We start from the raw sequence: 18,458 nt of genomic DNA, 5'->3' as shown, positions 1-18,458 counted from the left end.
TTGAATTCAGTGTGTGGGGTCGGCTACTTTCTTTATACATATCCTGACCACATGCTTCTAAATCTACACAGAATAAGAGGGGGATGAGAGCGTGAAGCCCATCAGCCAAGCCATCATTCACAAAGGGAGAGCCTAGTAAATGACTCACACACACACACACACACACACACACAACAGAAGATAACATGGAATCTTTCTGCTTGGATTTGTTTTGTGTAAGCGTTGAGTGCACTGAAGGCATGGTCCACACTATTTCCTGATTCTCTTTTTCACTGTCAAAGAGTATAACCTCTTCCCTTCCCCCTGTTCATTCCCTTCCTTCATGGGCTCTGGAGAGAACAAGAACTCTGCATTGCCTTTATCTTGTCCATAACGCTGGCAGGTCTGTATTTAGTCAATTGCTACAATCGAACCTCATGTTTCAGTCACCTGCAAGGGTCAGGAAGGATTCCCCTCCCCCCCTCCGTGCACATTTAGCCAGCTGCATTCTGGGTTTTTTCGTCACCTTCATCTGAAACATAAGATATTGGCCAAAGCTGAAATCAGGCCAAAGGACGAGATCAACCAATGTTCCAAGGAGGTACAGAGAATCCTCTCCTATATATTTAGCAGACGCTTACATGCTCAGGTTCACACAGATTTCTTGATATGGTATCAGGAAAGAATATTCATCCAGGTCAAATTGCCAAAGACCTTGTGACTTTATAACCTTCTTCTGCAACACAGAACCTGCAAAGGTTACCTGGGCATGTCAAGTAATCAATTCCCTGCTGCCACAGGGGCTTCAGGCATTTGTGGGATGTGCCAGCTTGTAACAAGTAGGGATGCAGGAGGGGACACAGTTGGAAATCCTCAATGAGGACAATGGAAGGTCCTTCACCCTGTCTACAGTCATGATGAAAAGCTGGGTAGACCTGAAGAAGATTAGGTAGGCTCCAGATAAAATGCCAATGCACATCTGACATCCAGGACATGCAGCCTTCTTTACTCACCTGAGACGTGCAGCTTGGGACAAAACATTGAGAAGAAAATATCATGCTTAAAATGGCAGGAAGACATCTTCAGCAGTAATGCTGGATGGAGTCACAGCTGAACTTTGTCCTTGTAGAACATTTTATATGGCAGCTCCGATGTCAAGGCTTAACCTCTGACACTTGTCTTGCTGATATTATTGCTATAAGGCAAGTGACATTCCATGACATGAAGGAAATGCAGCAGAAGTCCAATAGCTCAAAAGGTGGGCCCAGGAGCCTAGGCAAAACCAAGTTAAGTTTCCACTGTGAGAGAGAAGCCCAGGCATTTGGGAAGAATCTCTTAAGGCCTCTCAAGAATTGGACCAAGTGAAAGCTGATGCCTCCACTGGCCACAGTTCTCCCTCATTGATCAATGGGCGCTGCAGGAGTGGTGTCCGCTGGCAAGCACAGCCTGTGGAGAACCCCTGCTCTGATCTTCTCAGGGGGCTGCAGGGGCATGCCAGCCACCTCCAGGAGCACAACCAACCATAGGGGTAATTACTCCAGACATGACAGATTAGGCATTTTAGTACTCGAAGAATTGAAGTTGAGTGTGCTCCTCTTGCCTATTGATGTTGAGGCTGTATTGTCTATCAACACTCACCTCCTTGCATGACATATGTGATAGGAAGACCTCACAGACTGAATGGACAGCTCCGAGTTTTGACATTTTTGTGCAATGTCATATCTATCTACTTGATAGAGGTCCTCGTCATTGTCCAGCATGGCAGGCATTAGTTGGGCTTGGCTGGACGGCTTGACTTGAGCTGGAGCCCAACTCCCTGAGGGCATGTCTACACTACCCCCCTAGTTCAAACTAGGTGGGTAATGTAGGCATATCGCACTTGCAAATGAAGCCTGGGATTTGAATTTCCCGGGCTTCATTTGCATAAGCGGGGAGCCGCCATTTTTAAAACCCCGCTGGTTCAAACTAGGTAGTTCGAACTAGGATTCCTATTCCGAACTACCGGTACACCTTGTTCCACTCCTAGTTCGAACTACCTAGTTCGAGCCCCGTGTAGCCGCGCTGCACGGGGTTCGAACCAGCGGGGTTTTAAAAATGGCGGCTCCCCGCTTATGCAAATGAAGCCCGGGAAATTCAAATCCCGGGCTTCATTTGCAAGTGCGGTATGCCTACATTACCCTCCTAGTTCGAACTAGGAGGGTAGTGTAGACATACCCTGATTGAGGCACTGAGCTGCCCAGAACAGGTGTTGGCTCTCCTCTCCCTTACAGGGAGTGGGAGATCTTCCCTTTGCAATCCTTCCAGGGATCCATGGGGGGAGGGCAGGGGCACAGCAGGGAAACAGCACAAGAGGGGATTGAAACAGACCCCCCACTTGCACCAATTACAACTATGGCTGCTTCAGCCTTTGAAATGTACAAGAGCCCCATTAAAACAGTTGCAGTTGGAAAATGGAGGAGCGGGGGACTGCTTGTGTCCCCGCTGACTACATACTCCCTGCAGTGCCCCCTTGCTTCCTATCTGAGAGGCAGCAAGGGGGCAGGGAACATGTGCTGGTGTTGGGGGGGGGGAGCTGGATTACAAGCCGGTTCCCCCTAGTACTGTCTCCAGGGTGCCACCTGCTCCCCCCATGCTGACTCTGAGAGGCAGTGGGGAGGGGGATAGAGGAGGCTGCTGCAAAGTAGCCCCTGTCTGCAGGGGTCTCAGTGGAGAGCTGCCCCCCCCTTCCATGGACAGGGGCTGCTGCCACCAAGCAACCCCTGTTCATGGGAGCCAGGGCTAGCATCGGGCAGGGGCTGTTCCAGTAGCAGCTCTTATCAGCATCCAGCCCTGGCTGCTGTGAACAGGAGCTGGTGCCAGAGAGGCCTCTGTTTGTGGTGGCCAGCCTTGTGCACGGGGAACAGAGGCTGTTCCAGCACCCGCCCCCGTTTGCGGCAGACAGGGCTGTCCATTGTAAACTGGGGCTGCGGGACTCAGCGCGAGCCGGAACCGAGCCATCCCAGCTCACGCTGATCACTGAGCCTCTCCATTTTAAATGTAGTAAGAACTCAGTGGCTTTGACTACATTCAAAATGCAGTGCCACAGCGCAGGTGGCTTCCAGAGCCAACAAAATCCGGGACTGCTCGGTCACAGCTACCCCTGCTCTGCTCTGTAGAACAATCCTATCAACTATACAATTAGCCTGACAACCACATGTTAACATCCTTAATCCACACAACACCAGAGCCAGTTCCCGATAGATACCACTGAGGGAAAAGCTTCTAGCACCAGTGCATGTGGCAAGCACACACACAATGGACATGTACAAGTACTTGAAGGTATATTATATATTTCTGGGGAAATTCTACATTTAAAAAATAAAAATTTTGTGCACAATTTTATAATTCTGCAAAATTCTGAACATTGTGTCAAAATAATACTATATAATTATGCCAGATTCAATTGTTTTGGTAATTTATTTCAAAATACTTGTCAGCAGCTATGTCCAAAAATACAGGCGCACACACAAAATATCCAAGGAGTGGAGAGTTAAGGAAACACCTACAATTCAGTTACTATTTCTATACCCCCCCCTCCTCCAGAGCTCGGCCTGGAGGCGAGACACCCGCAACCCTTCTTCCCAAAGGCCAGCTGCAGATTCCTTCCAACCCAGACTCCTAGAACTCTTACTATCTAGAGCTCACCTGTGCCCCCTCAGCCCAGACATTTACATGCACCGACCATCTCTCACCTCACCCCAACCCTAGGGATCCAGAGGGAGAAACATCCTGATGTGGGTTCTGGGTTTGTATGGAGTTTCATTTAGGCTGACTCCTTCCTTCATGGCATGGTGGGAACTGTGGCTGCCAAGAACCCTCCAGATCCCTCTCACTCCCTATGACAGTGTCTTCTATTTCTGAGTTGGGACTGGGCATACCACTCCCTAATGGCGGCCAGCAACTCAGAAGTCAATTTCTGTTGGGGGAATGGAAATTCTGAGCCTAACATTTAGTTTCTGCACAAATTCTTTATTGAACAATGATGCATAATTCCACCAAGAATATTTATATAGGATACATTCAACCAGCAGAACTGTTCAAGTATCTAACAACTGTAGTATCTGTATTATTACTGATATAAAAAGTATAACCTTTTTTATAAATTGGGTATATTGGTGATATTAAATGGAACATTTAAATGTCAATCCATATTCTCCTTTCTTATTACCCATGTAAATATACAGACAACCCAAATGTTGTGAATGTACCAAACTTTTTATTACTTCAAACAAACTTCTGTACAAAAAGCCCTGTCACACCAGGCAAAGAAATGCATTGACATTTGCAAACAGCACATCACGACTTTAAGACTGCTTTTAGGATTACGATTTTCTTTACTACACGGCCCTGCTCTTTTGGCTCTTAAAATATTTTAATGTTTAACAGTTATAATTACAGATAGACAAGTATTAACTTTAGCAGATTTAGCAAATAAAAAAATCCACCAGGACCACTGCAAGATCTGCAGTCCATTTAGCTGACAATGGTGAAAGTACTCCCCTCCTCCCCCCAAGTACATTGGTAAATATCCCTATATTAAACAGTAATACGTCTTAAATACATTAGGGACATTATTAGGTCTGGGAAAAACCAAACCAAACCAATCTATTCTGTTTCTGATGACATTTGAGTACTCAGCAGCAGCAGTAATATATTACAGTCATAAGCATTATTATCTGTATTACATTAGTTTCTAGAGGCCTCAATCAGAATTGAGGCCTCAGAGTAATAAGTACTGTGCAAATATAAAACAGAAGGCAATCCCTACCCGAGGGAATTTACAAACTAAATACTGCCTAGGAATCAACATTGATAAATAGCTTTGTAGCAGTGCAGTACAGTTTCTAGTACATAGCAATACACCTCCAAAACATTTAAGAGAGACATTTTCTGAAGTACATTCATGAAAACTCCAGTTACTGCAAATGTATACAGATACATAAGTCAGGATTTATGCACATGCCTTAGAGTTTACATGAAAACATGTAAGCCAAGCATGAAAAATTTAGTGCACATTTTTGAAAATGTGATCCTCTTCACTAGAAAATTCACAGCTGCTGCAGGTCACTCAGACATTCAGAAGAGTATTTTGCTGGTTTTGGCAAAAGACCTCTAATCCTTCAACAGGAACAACTCAACTTCTTGAAAGTATCAAATGTGTGAAAACACGGGCTAAGTAAGCAACTGAAAGTCTCAGTTTTCACGTTTTTAGTTGATAAAAAATACTATATAGGAGTATGACTGTAAACGAGTTCACAAATAGCCTAACTTTCAAACAGTCAAACTCTCCTTTGTATGATTCCCGATCTACTGACACCAGGTCTGCGCTAGAAACTTGCTGTGATGTCAGTTAGGGGTAAGAGTCTTAACAATATTTTTATACGAGTATAAAGCTCCAGTACAGTTATACTAACAAAAATGCTTTTGGCCCATTTAAGGTATGTCTATACTACAACAAGAGACATGCATCCGGCCCACGTTGCAGGGATTGGGACTAGAAAATTGCAGTGCAGGCATTTGGGCTTGGGTTAGAACCCAGGGTTTGGGACCTGTTGAGAGGACATGGTCCTGGACTCCAGGTCAGGACCCAACATTTACAGTGCAATGTTACAGCCTGCAGCTCATGTGCTTTAAGACTGTTAGCTGATGTGGGCCAGATGCAGGTGGGTTGTTTTTTTTTCAGTGTAGACAGACCCTCAGAATCTATTTGGGGAAACTCACATAAGCTATATTGGCAAAATAATTCTTTAATTGGTATAAATTGTCTCCCTGTTAGGGTAGTTCATTGTCATAGCTACACGACCAAACATTTTCTAACGAACGTTAGTATTTCTCTATTATTCTCCAAGCTTCAGGCATTAGGTTTCATTAATCAAACTTGCTGGATTCGAAGGACAGTATTCAACTGCATTTTACAAGAAAATACATTGAACCTGAAACAGCATATTAATTTCTCCACTGTGGAATGACAAGGTTGACGTAATAAACCAAAGAGACAAAATGTCTTCTGTGGCAAGATAATCTGTTGGTTGTCATCTGCCAGGCCAGAATCAGCAGTAACTGATAAAATATGTTAGGTCTCATGCAATGGTACTGAACAGTCAAATGACTTTCACTCCAGAAAAAAAATGGAAAACTTTTGTAGTTGGAAATTTAGTTTTAAATGGCCCAGTAAAAATGAATAGACAATATCTCTTATTTTAATTCATATTAAAATTTCTCCTTCAAGGTTGCACACCTATGGTTTAGTCTATTTGACCTTCATTTTGTCCTTACTGCTGCTTATTTTTGTAAAAGAGGCAGCATATATGGATAAAATACAAACAGCAGACTATTATAGCATGTAGCTGAAGTAAAATGTCAAAAGATAAGGCTGATGCGTAAATAGAGATTGTGCTATATAAAATCAGTCATGTAATGAATAAGATTAATAGATTTCAGTGACATGAAGAACATACAAGTATTAACATCAATCTGTATTAAATTATGTAAACATACACATCTTCTGTGATCAATACACAAGTTCACTTGTCTCAGAAGAAACTATTGAAGCATAGCTCGAATTTGCTTGGAAGTAGATTCATCATTCAGATGTTTTGTAGTGAACCTAGGAATTATGAATATAAAGTGAATGGTAATATACAAAAAGTGAACATGAATTAGGACATCTTCACAGTTTTGTTTGCTGTACTTCAAGTGAAATATGAAATGTTACTCCTGTAGTAGGTTTATGTATATTAAACATGGTTTCTTCAGCTTTCATATGAAAAACAAAGCTACTGCTGGAACATAAAATGGATGTTGTAATTGTATGGTTTGATATTAATATTTTATAGAAGACAGCCAGTGGTTCCATTACCATTCATGCATTTTATCTCCATGCTCTCAAAACAATCTCATTAATTTTGCTTAGTAATAATCAGAATTTGTAATCCTCTTTTAGTACATCTACCTACCTTAGGTATGTGGCATGTGTCTCAAGCCCTGCATGGATACAAAATTTGTATCCACGTCCATATCCATAAAAAAAGAGCACAGATATCTGCATTCACATATGTGGATATCCGTGTATATAAAGTGGACATTTGCAGGGCTCTACGTGTCTTTCTTCCTTCCTACCATATGGCCTGATTACTTTGTACTATCCTATTGTATCTACTGCTGTACATACCTGAGAGCATTCAGAAGGCCTTCTACTGTATCCGGAGGCTGTTCCTTTAACACTTTTATGCAACCCTTCATCTGGAAAAAATATATAAATATTGAAAAGTCCAATAAATATTGAGAATAGGTGAAACCTAACAAATGCAGGTCAGCTTTCTTTCCATGTCTCATATAGCCAGTGAGCATGAAATGGCAGTAGAATGTCATTACATTGAACAACAGGCAAAAGTAGAGTCTCCCAAAATTCAGGCTCTAGCCTAAGCCAGAATATCTACATGGCAATTCTTAGTCCTACAACCCACATATGGTCCAAAAGCTCCTCTCTCTCACCAGAAGATATGGATCCAGTGATGCTACCTCATTCACCTTATCTTTCTAATATCCTGGGACTGACATAGCTACAGCGGTGATGTGTCTATTTCTCTAAAACTCTAATTGAGAAACTTTTGGTAGGGGGAGATTACAGTTTAATAGTTTGGGCAGTGCCTATAATGTGGAATTCCCACCCAATACAGAACATAATTTGTCATCTCAGATTACTTCAAAATCAGTCAGAACAGGTTCTTGAAACTAGGTCTCCCACATTCCAGGTCACTCTCCTAGCCACCAGGTGATAGACATAAAAAACCCACTACCTTTTCTTAACAATTCTGTTTTTTCCAACATCATTAAAAATATTGTTTTTGTTCCATTGTAGAACAAAACAAAATTCAAAATCTGCTGGGAAACAGAATCGTCGTCTTCTGGATAGCTCTACTGAGGAGTCCCATTGCAGAGTTTTAACCACAGGTCAGTCTTTCCTTCCAAATTTTGATAAACGTGTGTCTAAATCTGTAGGTAGATAAATGGAGTTAAGCACTTCCTAGACTCTTAACTAATGCCAGGTCTACGGATTAGATGATCTGGAAAATGTCTGTCTCAGCCTCTACCCAGTGACTAATCAAATTGGCATAGCCAGTTGCTCGTTCTCTATATATGAGAGATACAGTATAACTATCAGCCATCTATAGACAGATGGGTGCAGCCTCAGGCAGAAGTTATGCCACAGTCACCCAAATTGATCAGCAGGAAAGTGGCTTTTCTCAAGAACAGAAACATTCAGAAGCTAGGAGACTTAGAGGATAAGAAAGGGCTCATTGGCTCCACTGTCTGTAGGGTGCTCCAAAACTTTCCCCAAAAGATTACTGGTTTTTAGAGGAGAATTGCCTTCTGCAGAAAACTGACTTCATTTGAATAGAACAGTATGAAATAATGGACATATTCATGCTTGGACATGCACTTTACACTTGAAATGAAGATAGCATATGGGTCCCCTTTGCATACTAACTTGCATATCTAACTGTCCACACTCTTATAAATTTGATTACAAAACACACAAAGAGCCCCCTTCATTTGATAACTGCATTGTGAAACAATCATATATATTACAAAAGGTAACATACAATGGGGCTTTTGGCAACATTTCAAGTGTTTTATTTTTGTGGCAGCATGATCCACTGGAATCAGGAAACCTGGTCATAGCTCTAACACTGACCTACTTTGTAACCTTGAGAACATAAATTCCCCTATTATGCCTCAATTTCATCAGTGTAATATGGAGTCAGCAAATAGTATTTAAAGCATATTAAAAAGCTAACTATATCAATAGTATAAGAAAAGTATATACACAATTTTTTGAAAGTAGTCAGTTTATGAGAGAGGGGACTGATAGGGAAAACGTTTTTGTCAGTTGCAGTTTAATTGTGTTGAAGATTAGCTACTTGATTGTTGATTTAAATTTGTGAAAAAACTTTGGGCAAACAGTTGGGTACTTTCGAATATATAACCTTAAATGTTGATTTCACTTCATGACTATGCTCACTAAAACTTTAGCTGAAAGCTTACATTAGCATGAAAGAGATACACTTTAGGCTTAGTTTGGGTTTCAACCAAAATAGTAACTACACAAAAGAGCTGGTTATTTAAATTAGAAACAATGACAAAAAAGTGAGAGTTTTAAAACTGATGAATTACAAGGTTAGTGAAAGAGAAATTATGACAAAAGAAACACACAGAATGTCAATACCACAAGTTATTTTACTGTAACAGAACTGCTAGCAAAGCAACAGAACTGGCTTAAAGTAGGACAAATGAACACTAGTGTCAGACAGGATTCAAAAACAATTGCAAAGGATTGGTATAAAAGCCTAAACTTCATGGAAGAAATCTGTAGATAAATATTTTCCAAAATTTTCCATTAAAAAGATCTTCTTTGTAAATTATGCTTACATCAATCTTTGATGTTTTTGAAAAAGCTCCCACAGGATGAACATGATCATAGAGAATAATAACGCCCACCATTACTCTCATGCAGAACATAAGAGTCTTTTCACTGGTGAACCGACTTCTGTATTCTCTGCAAAATAAAAAAAATTAATCTTGACTGATACTGTATAGCACAATTTTATTCTTTCACGTGTTTCACAGGAGAATTTTATTCTCAAACTGGAGTATCAATGCAAGGAAATCTCAGATCTGATGTAATAGTGTTAAAAGTGTAAATCGGTAAGTTTTAAGGAAACCAACATGAGTAATGATCCTTGAATCATCAACTTAGCAATTTACAGAGAAAAAAACCAGAAAACTGATTTTCTACTACTTCTTCAAAGGTCATATTATTGCCTTTATCAAATGATCAATCTTGGACTTTTACCTGAGATCTCCAAAGATATGGAAGGTTATAAAAGGTTATATATCTTCATAATTCATTTCCAAAACAATAGGAATTCAAAGTAATGTTACTCCTATTTAAATATGAGTAGTGAACAGATAACTCTCAGATTTCTAAGAGTTCATTTGCTTTATAAATGGCAGCCTCAGTATGTGGATGGCAAAGTTAAACTGTCACTACAACAGTTATTTCTTGAAATCATCATAATCTGGAAGGTGAAAAATGAATTAAGCAGTAAAGAGGCCTGAGACTAGTCCATCCAATATTATGTTTTGGAATGGTCAACATCTGTTGTTATAGTGTCATTGCTGCTGGTTGAAAGGTGCTGGTCGGTATCTCTTAGTGAATGAACAGCCTTTTTTTTTTTCTTTTTGTGGCAGGCACGTGGATGCCTAAAGTTTTCAGAGTATCTCTGGAGTCCTTCAAGGTATGTAGTGAGGTGTTCAAAGACTCTGCGAATAACTTAGTGCCCACAAAGGGCAGGTTCTGTACTGTGGACTGGACCTCTCTCAGAAAGCCAGAGAGCTGGAGCCAACACCACCCCCTCATCACCACTGCGAAGGCCAGGGATCTGGCAGCTGTATCTGCTGAGTCAAATGCTGCCTGGAGGGACCATTCATGATATTAGTGTGCTCTCTTTAATGTTGATCTTAAACTGCTCCTTTTTTGGGAGGGGAGGGATAGCTCAGTGGTTTGAGCACGGGCCTGCTAAATCCAGAGTTGAGAGTTCATTCCTTGAAGGGGACATTTAGGAATCTGGGGCAAATCTGTCAAGGATGTTACTTGGTCCTATTTTTTTGTTGTCTGGGAGTGACTCAATAAAGGATGTTAACTGGTCGAAAAGGTGATGTGTGTATTTTGCCAGTAATGCCACATAGTTAACTATTCTGAGTTGAAGACTCACTGACAAATTTGGACTCACTGACAAATTTGATTTCCTCCCCATTGTGTCCAACCAGGGATGGCCCGTGAGCCTAGGCAAACTAGGCAGTTGCCTAGAGCGCCGCTGGCCTGGGCGCCTGATGATGACATCATAGCCATTGACGGCCGTGCAGGCGGGGGTGCCAATTGCGCCGGCTGCCTGTGGCGCTAGCTGCCACAGACGTCCTCAAACTACTCCTGTGTCCAGCCTCTTCCAATCCCAGTCATAGGGGATGGTACGAATGGTCTGCTGCTTCCCTCCTTGATTGACCGCTTCAACAACCAGTGAGTCTGATGTGGAGTGGGAGAAGAGGAATTCTGCTCCCTTAGGGGAAACATAACATTTCTTTTCAGCCCTCTTGAAGGTTGGTGTGATTGTGGTGGGTGTTTGCCAGATGTTTTTAGCAGGGTCCATAAGCATCTCATTCATGGGGATTGACAATTTTACCTGGGGAGATGCGTTCAGAATGTTTGTCAGCTTATACTGTGTCTGAGGCACGTCAGACAGCGAAATATCTAAAGTCTCAGTGACTCTCTTTAAAAGATCTTAACGCTACCGAAAATCATCCCCACTGACTGGTGATGAGGGCATGGTTGTGTCGTCATGAAGTGAAGACGACGTACGTGTATAACTTTTGTTTACTTTGGTTCAAGCACCAACCCCATGCTTCAGGCTCTCTTTCTCCTACATCTCCTATCCTGACGGTACTGCGGAGGGTGTCTGAATTTCCTGTGGATAGGCTGCTGGAGCAGCCTCTGTCTGCAGCCAGCCCAAGCCACCATGGACAGAGGCTACTTCACAGCAGCCTCTCCTGCCCTCCCCCCAACTCCAGCAGCCTCTGTCTGCACGGTGGAAGGGGGTGGGGAAGGGACTGGTGCCAACGCCGGACTGCAGCCTCTGTATCAGAGACAACAGCGTGGTGTGGCAGGCAACCAGTCCGTGAGGGAAGTTGTTTTTAAACTTGGTTCGCTCGTGGACCAGCTCCCACCTGGCACCTCATGCTGCAGCCTCTGATACAAAAGCAGCAGCACAGAGTGGCAGGGAGCTCTCCATAGGGCCGGATTGTGCTGGCTGCCGGCCTCACCCCCAGGGACTATCGAATAGTCAACTAACTAGTAAGAATTTGTGCAGTGAGTCGACTATTCTATTACCTGCTATCTAACATCCCTAGTTTCTAGCTCAAAGATTGCTTTAATCTGACTGGAAAGGAATAAAAATTGGTGGAGGGGAGAAAAGCACAATGTAGCAAGTGACTATAATCATCTTCATAAGCGATGGTGTCAGTACAGCCATTTTATAGACATCAAAGCAGAGGAGCATTTGAACATTTTTTTTTTGTTAAAGTTCATCTGCGCTTTCTATTTAGATACACTTTTTATATGAACTGTTGCAGTGAAGGTAGAATTGGCCAAGCATCACAACTGGGTTGGTTTACAGCAAAATGGTGATTATATTTAGACAAGATTACTGATCAAGAAAGAAAAACCAACACACACACTTCTCCATAAATATCTCTGTTGCCATCAGTTTACCTATACAAACTGCACAGCTCACAGAGAAATATCTTGTTTTGTGATATAAACTATACCAAGATTTCCCCATTCAGAAGATGTGGATCTTCTAAGTAAATGTCCAATGACTTCCAATCAGGCAAAACAGAGTATGTATATAACTTTATGGATGAAAGTAGTCCCACACAGTAGTACCAAATCTGTCACTTTGCTGAGAACCTCCCTGGGCAAAAATGGTAATTTATTAATGAGAAATATTCATACAAGTCAAGATAGGAGGCAAGGCTGCTTATATGCTACTAGGGTGGATGCTTTATTAAAAAAATCTAAGAATTAATTTACAGTATACATACAGATTTAGGTTTCAAAAAACTGCTGACATACTTCATGGCTACTTAAACTGACCAAAAAAAATGGAATAAATAACTTACGGTGTTTCCAACATGACTTTACATATACTGGCCATAGTACTTAAACAGTCTGTTGTATTCTCAATCGGAAGGGTTTTGTTCTAGAAAAGTTAAACACAAATCAATCATTAAACCAACTTGTACAATGAAAAGTTAAGTTTTTTGCACTATTTTCTAGCACTTACTTCTGATACAAAGCATGTTGTGGCATTGCTGAGAGTTTTTAGCATTGGCGTGGCTTCTGCATAAAACAGAGACATTCTGTTGGCCATTTCATTATTTACCTCATTCTCAATGTCTATCTGATGAAAACATGAAGAACAAGTAATTAATAAATGACACTTTTCAAAATGTTACCAGCAGGCAGAAACAAATAAAATGAATACATGTACTCATTGCAGCCAAAGATACAACTTTTTTGATTTAACTGGAGTGCTCACCAATGTAAGGAGTTGACAATGTGGTTTTAATGTAGATAGCATGTAAGCCAAGCCAAAAAAAAAAAAAAAATGCCATCAATGGTGGGAATGCACATCTACGAACTTCAGAGTGCAAACAAAATTTCCAAGTTCCATTTACTTACATGCATATTGTTTATTCTGTTGCGATTTATTGTCCGTCTGTAGTAACTGAAATCATTTTGAATGGCTGGGTTTCTCATCTTAATGGATAAAAAGAATCAGTATTCAACACTTCAAAATACAAGGAAATGTTTCAGTGTACATGTAAAAAACATTTCTAACCTTAAGCTCATCAAAGCGGAGAGTAAAATGCAAGATTTCTGCAAACTCCTTGGCTAGAGCCTGTTCTCGTTCTAGGTGTTGAGTTGGAGTATAGGGTGGACAGGTCAATGATTCCAGTAAGCTCTGTAGTGCTTTCTCTAAGGAAGATTAAAAAGCCCGCATAAACAGTGCACTAACTCAAGTCTTCTGCATTTTAGAAACAATGTCACATTTTATCTTGATGCTTTATGCCATTATATAGCTATGTTTGTAAATTGATTTTTAAATAAAATTCTGTCAAGGAGGAAGGGCTCCACAGGTCATAGATGACCTAAGGACATAATTAGTAATTGTCCTTAGGAATCTAAAATGAGATATGAAAGAAAACAAAGACAGTGGCTCCTCACTCTCTGTCATCACTCACAATTATTCACATCATCCTATTATTCTCTCTCCTCTCTCAAAAAAGATCTTCCACCTCCCTGATATTTGACCACAATTCCCCATACACAAATACTTAAGATATATTTCACAGAGTTCCTCAGACTGTTCATCCACCTTTCCTTTCCCATTCTTTCCCCATAATGGTCACCATCCCCCTTCAATACAAAGATGCTTCTGGGACCTCTGCCAAAAATAATTCACCGTTAGTCACCAAGGTCACTGGGATCCAACCTGAGGGTTACAAATGCAAAGTGTGGAGTCTGGCAATACAGGATGCAGGGATAATCTCCTACACAGGCTTCGGGAGAGCAAACCTAAGCCAGGTGGACATGACAGTTGTCCATATTTGTTACCCATTCCATATAGGAGTCCTAACCTAGACCTCCTTTCCCAGTTATTTATAGACCCTTAACTCAGGAAATTAACCAATACTGATAGTGAAAACATATTCAAGGGCTGGCCAGAACTTAACATGTTAAAGTATGTGGCTTCATGCTGCTTTTAATAAAGTGGAAAAATTACAACAGGATAAATTTGCATTCAGATTTGTGCAAACAGAATCTACAGTCTTCCCAGAAAAGAGAAATCTAGGCACTGTAAGTCAAATTAGTGGTACGGATTACTATTCAACTCTCTAAGCTTTCAGAAAGAGAAAATCTTTGGATGTTTGCATATATAAAAAATTCTGTTAAACCAAATGCAGAGTAACTCACCTAGCCTAATTGAAAACTCATAAAACTGCTTCAGCCTCAGAACCAGAGGACACACTGAATTCCAAGCTTTTTCTTGAAGTTGGATATCATTTGGGTTTTGTATTGCCTGCAATGACAATATTACTGTTAATAGTTGTAGGACACTGGGATAAAAAAAAAAAAAAAAAACCAGGCTCTTGTGGATGTACAGGTACAGGAAGATTCTGGGTATGGTAGGTTTAAAATAATATTTCTTAAAATAAATCTAGAACTATAAGGGGAAAAAAGCTGTTGGATAAAAGGGAAAAAAAAGGAAAAAATACTAGGTCAAGGGCTTTTTCAAAAAAAGAGCAAAACAAAAATATCAAGACATCTGTTTCAGCTGCTATAGAAACAATACCATTTAATGAGGTCCTGGGAACTATTTTTAAACTATTCATTCAAAATGCAACACCCACATCAAGGAACATGCTTTGGAATGGTCTTCTAGATGAAAGGATCCACAGTAGAAACATTAACAGGGGTCACTTGTACTAAATTCACACTAAAAGAGGTTTACAAGGTCAAAGCTCTATCATTACACAGTGAATGGGAGTTGTTCCACTACTTTTAGATTTTGGCTGTTAAGTAACTAACTGCTCTCACTAATGATTACCATGAATATCTTATGTAAAAGACAGACACACCTATCTTCGCAAACAGCCTAGGTCAAGTGAAAGCTAAAAGAAGAAAAACAAATTCTGAATGTTAGCAGATAGTTGCAGGACTTCAGAAGCTTAAGGAATACATATGGAATTGTAACTAGTGTATTTTATAGTATCATTTGACAGTACATAGAATACAGAAACTATACATAGATCAGAAACTATTTTGCATTTTCTGATTTTACAGAGCCTTAATGATATTTAAATATTTTTCTCAATAGGCATATTGATTTACTCCTCCATAAAGGTACATAAACTGTGTTTTTGAGAAGCAAAGTATTAATAGTAAGATGTTTAAATGAAACACCAGTGGCAGCACAATAGGTGTCATTGAAAGACCCCTTGCTCCAATCATCTGAAGAAGTGGGTTGAGCCCATGAAAGCTCATGATACTATCAATATTTTTTGTTAGTCTTTAAGGTGCTGCAGGACCATTTGTTGTTTTCGTTTTTTCAGTTACAAACTAACACAGCTACACCTCTGAGTCAATGAAAGAGTTAAAGCAATCCAATGTATTTTATAAGTAGTTTTACTGACTATGTTTAACAAAATATCTTTTGTGAACTGTCTGCATGCAAAGTAGAAATAAATACTGCATGCAAAGTAGAAATAAATACTTGATCTTTTCTTCAAGAGAATTGTCATTGCTATATTATCATACATCTCTTATTTCTTGTCCAGCTCCTTTGTAAGCCTGAAGATCGGCAAGCAAGCTTTCAGAATCCTGTAAGACTGCATTGATCTGATTCCATACCTCCTTTTCTCCATCTGTTGGCTGTGCATCTACAAAATATAAAAAGCAAATATACCTCACATTACAAATGAAATACAAATGTCAACATAATTCAGTTCTATTTACGGAGTTAACATCAACGGGATAACTCATAATGGATTCTTATTTTATTGTGGTATGATTCCACTAACTTCAAAGTAGTTATTCCTTTGCATCAAAGGAAAAAAGATCAGAATCAGGCATCCAAGCAGACCCAGCAAAAGGGTTTGCGGGACCCAAGGCAGGATGCTGGGAGCAGGGCTCCAGGCCTAGCTTGTGGATGGTGAATACCCAGCAGCGCAGGGCCCCAAAAGCAAGGGGCACAAAGCATTTGCATTGCTTGCCTTGTCCTAGGGCCGGGCCTGCATCCAAGATTAAGTATATTATATTAGAGAGAGCTCTGAACAGATGCAAAATGTACATCCGTATTCATCCATGAGCCACAAAGTTTGCAGATATCCACAGATTTGCAAGCATCTCTCTTTAGTCGCCACTCCCCACTTTATACCTAACTGGACTTGATGACTTATGGAGGTCCCTTTCAGTCCTACACTTATATGTTTCCTCTAGGTTCTAACGCATATAGAACAGTTCTGCCCCAAAATGGCATTAGCTAAGGACCAATACGTTGAATTTTGGTTAATTTATGTACATATGATCAAACAGTCATCTAACGTATTGCACAGGACATCGATTCCTCAAGATTATAAATTCTTCTAAGGACTACACTTTCAAGCTTAACAGAAGAAAAAAATCTCTCGCATTTACTTTTGGAATGAATATTCTGGACAAGTGAGAACTATCAGTCTGATTTCAAGTAGGGAGATCTCATGATTGAAGACAGATTTACTTTAAAAAGACATCTCCTCCAAGGGTTCAATCCGGTGGTGCTGTACGGAGGTAAAGGAAGTTTTCCAGGTTGTGCTCTGTAACTCTGGAATAAAGAGTTCTTGCCCCAAGGGAGTACTTAATGGTGGGATTTATATAAAACTTCCATTCCTTTCATATGCTGATTAATATTATATTACAGAAAATTGAAGTTTTTGATTACACACTTGCAAATACTCACAATATGAAGGAACTGAAGTCTATGTTTCACTTATTTAACACTGTTGTTAACTATGGACTTGGCATGACCAGATATGGCTGGCTGGCAGTCATGATTATAGCCCTGAGGCAACTGAGGTTAGCTATCGTTTAAAAGCCTGAAATTTTCTGTTGAACTCTGTGAAAGGTGAATAGGGGAAACAGTGCTAATTTTAAATTATTGTCTATTAGAAGTCTATCCCAATAATCTTGTTTCAGAAGGATGGTGGGTGTGAGTGGAATAAAAGTGGGCTCAGAAATTGTTGGAAATTTATTTTAAATAATCTCAAGAGACCATTTCCACATAGGTCTTTTTGATGACTCTCAAGGAAGGCATTGGTTTTAGGATGATTTCTTTAAAGTCCTACTCCTTTCCACTGCACACGATTTAGGGATGTTAGTGACTAGATAGTCGAGTAACCACTCAACTAGTCGCTTATCCTCCACACTTGCATCTGGGAGAAGGAGGGAGGGGGGAGAAGGAGCCTGTGCTGGGGGGAACTGGCTTTAAGCAGTTCCCCCCAGCACCTTCTCTGCAGGAGGCAGGGGAGGCAAAGGCACAGCAGGGAAACGGCATGAGCAGGGACTGCTTCTGTCCCCACTGGCGCCGGTTCCTACTGCTGGTGCTTCTAATTTTGAAATATACATGAGTCCTGTACACGGTTGCCGCCATGGACAGATGCTGCTCCGGCACCATCCCTGTTGGTGGCAGCCAGGGCTGGCAACTGACAGGGGCTGCTAGACTCAGTGCGAGCTGGGACCGAGCAGTTATGGCTCATGCTGATTGCTGCACCTCTGCATTTTAAATGTAGTAAGAGCCCAATGATTCTTACTACATTTAAAATGCAAGCAGCAGCGCAGGTGGCTCTGCAGCTGGCTCCTGGAGCTAGCGCCACTGCAGCTCTGCACAGCAGCGTTTATCGACTAATCATATAGTTGATATAAATTGTATCGACTATACAATTAGGCAGATAATCACTTTTTAACATCCTGACCATGCTGAGCTCACGTTTCTCCTGGACACTATAGTTTGGAAAATTAGTAAGTACCTCAGATATAGACGCAGAAGCATTAGAATGGAATAATTTCTAAAGAGTCCCTTATCACACTCTCCAGTATTGGCGGTGTCTATGCTGGGTCTAAAGCCTTCTTTCCTTAATCTACAGGGAGAGGAGCATGCATTCTGCAGCTAGAAATATAGATGTTGGTGTGAGTTATAAAGCCAAGTACCTCAACCTGTCACCTGGTGTACAAACCTTCTGGTGTCACTACACTCACAGAGATGGGGAGAGTCAAGTTTCTA

General features: G+C 40.8%; 1 protein-coding gene and 1 long non-coding RNA gene across 15 annotated transcripts in view; one reads left to right on the top strand and one right to left on the bottom strand.

Moving 5' to 3' along the window:
• LOC142827764 (uncharacterized) overlaps nt 1-11,069 on the top strand; it is a 30,432-nt gene extending 19,363 nt beyond the window's left edge. The window contains exons 2-4 of the long non-coding RNA XR_012902503.1: nt 7,880-7,971; nt 10,273-10,319; nt 10,852-11,069. This is a non-coding gene — a long non-coding RNA (uncharacterized LOC142827764). The remainder of the gene's footprint in view (nt 1-7,879; nt 7,972-10,272; nt 10,320-10,851) is intronic.
• CYRIA (CYFIP related Rac1 interactor A) overlaps nt 4,213-18,458 on the bottom strand; it is a 78,800-nt gene continuing 64,554 nt past the window's right edge. For 9 of the 14 annotated variants that reach the window (XM_075923457.1, XM_075923462.1, XM_075923463.1 and 6 more), the window contains 9 exons: nt 15,959-16,080; nt 14,615-14,720; nt 13,479-13,615; nt 13,319-13,396; nt 12,921-13,037; nt 12,757-12,836; nt 9,451-9,577; nt 7,190-7,260; nt 4,213-6,625 (listed from right to left, as the gene is read on the bottom strand). In XM_075923457.1, the coding sequence (XP_075779572.1) occupies nt 6,562-6,625; nt 7,190-7,260; nt 9,451-9,577; nt 12,757-12,836; nt 12,921-13,037; nt 13,319-13,396; nt 13,479-13,615; nt 14,615-14,720; nt 15,959-16,080 (902 nt within the window). In that variant the 3' untranslated portion in view covers nt 4,213-6,561. Of the gene's footprint in view, nt 6,626-7,189; nt 7,261-9,450; nt 9,578-12,756; nt 12,837-12,920; nt 13,038-13,318; nt 13,397-13,478; nt 13,616-14,614; nt 14,721-15,914; nt 16,081-18,458 lie in introns of all 14 variants that reach the window. The other 5 variants (XM_075923469.1, XM_075923466.1, XM_075923468.1 and 2 more) reach the window with 2 other exon arrangements.

Source organism: Pelodiscus sinensis, chromosome 3 (genome assembly GCF_049634645.1).
Source record: "Pelodiscus sinensis isolate JC-2024 chromosome 3, ASM4963464v1, whole genome shotgun sequence".
In the NCBI taxonomy this organism is placed as follows: domain Eukaryota; kingdom Metazoa; phylum Chordata; order Testudines; family Trionychidae; genus Pelodiscus; species Pelodiscus sinensis.
This window is presented reverse-complemented; position numbering and strand designations above follow the sequence as displayed.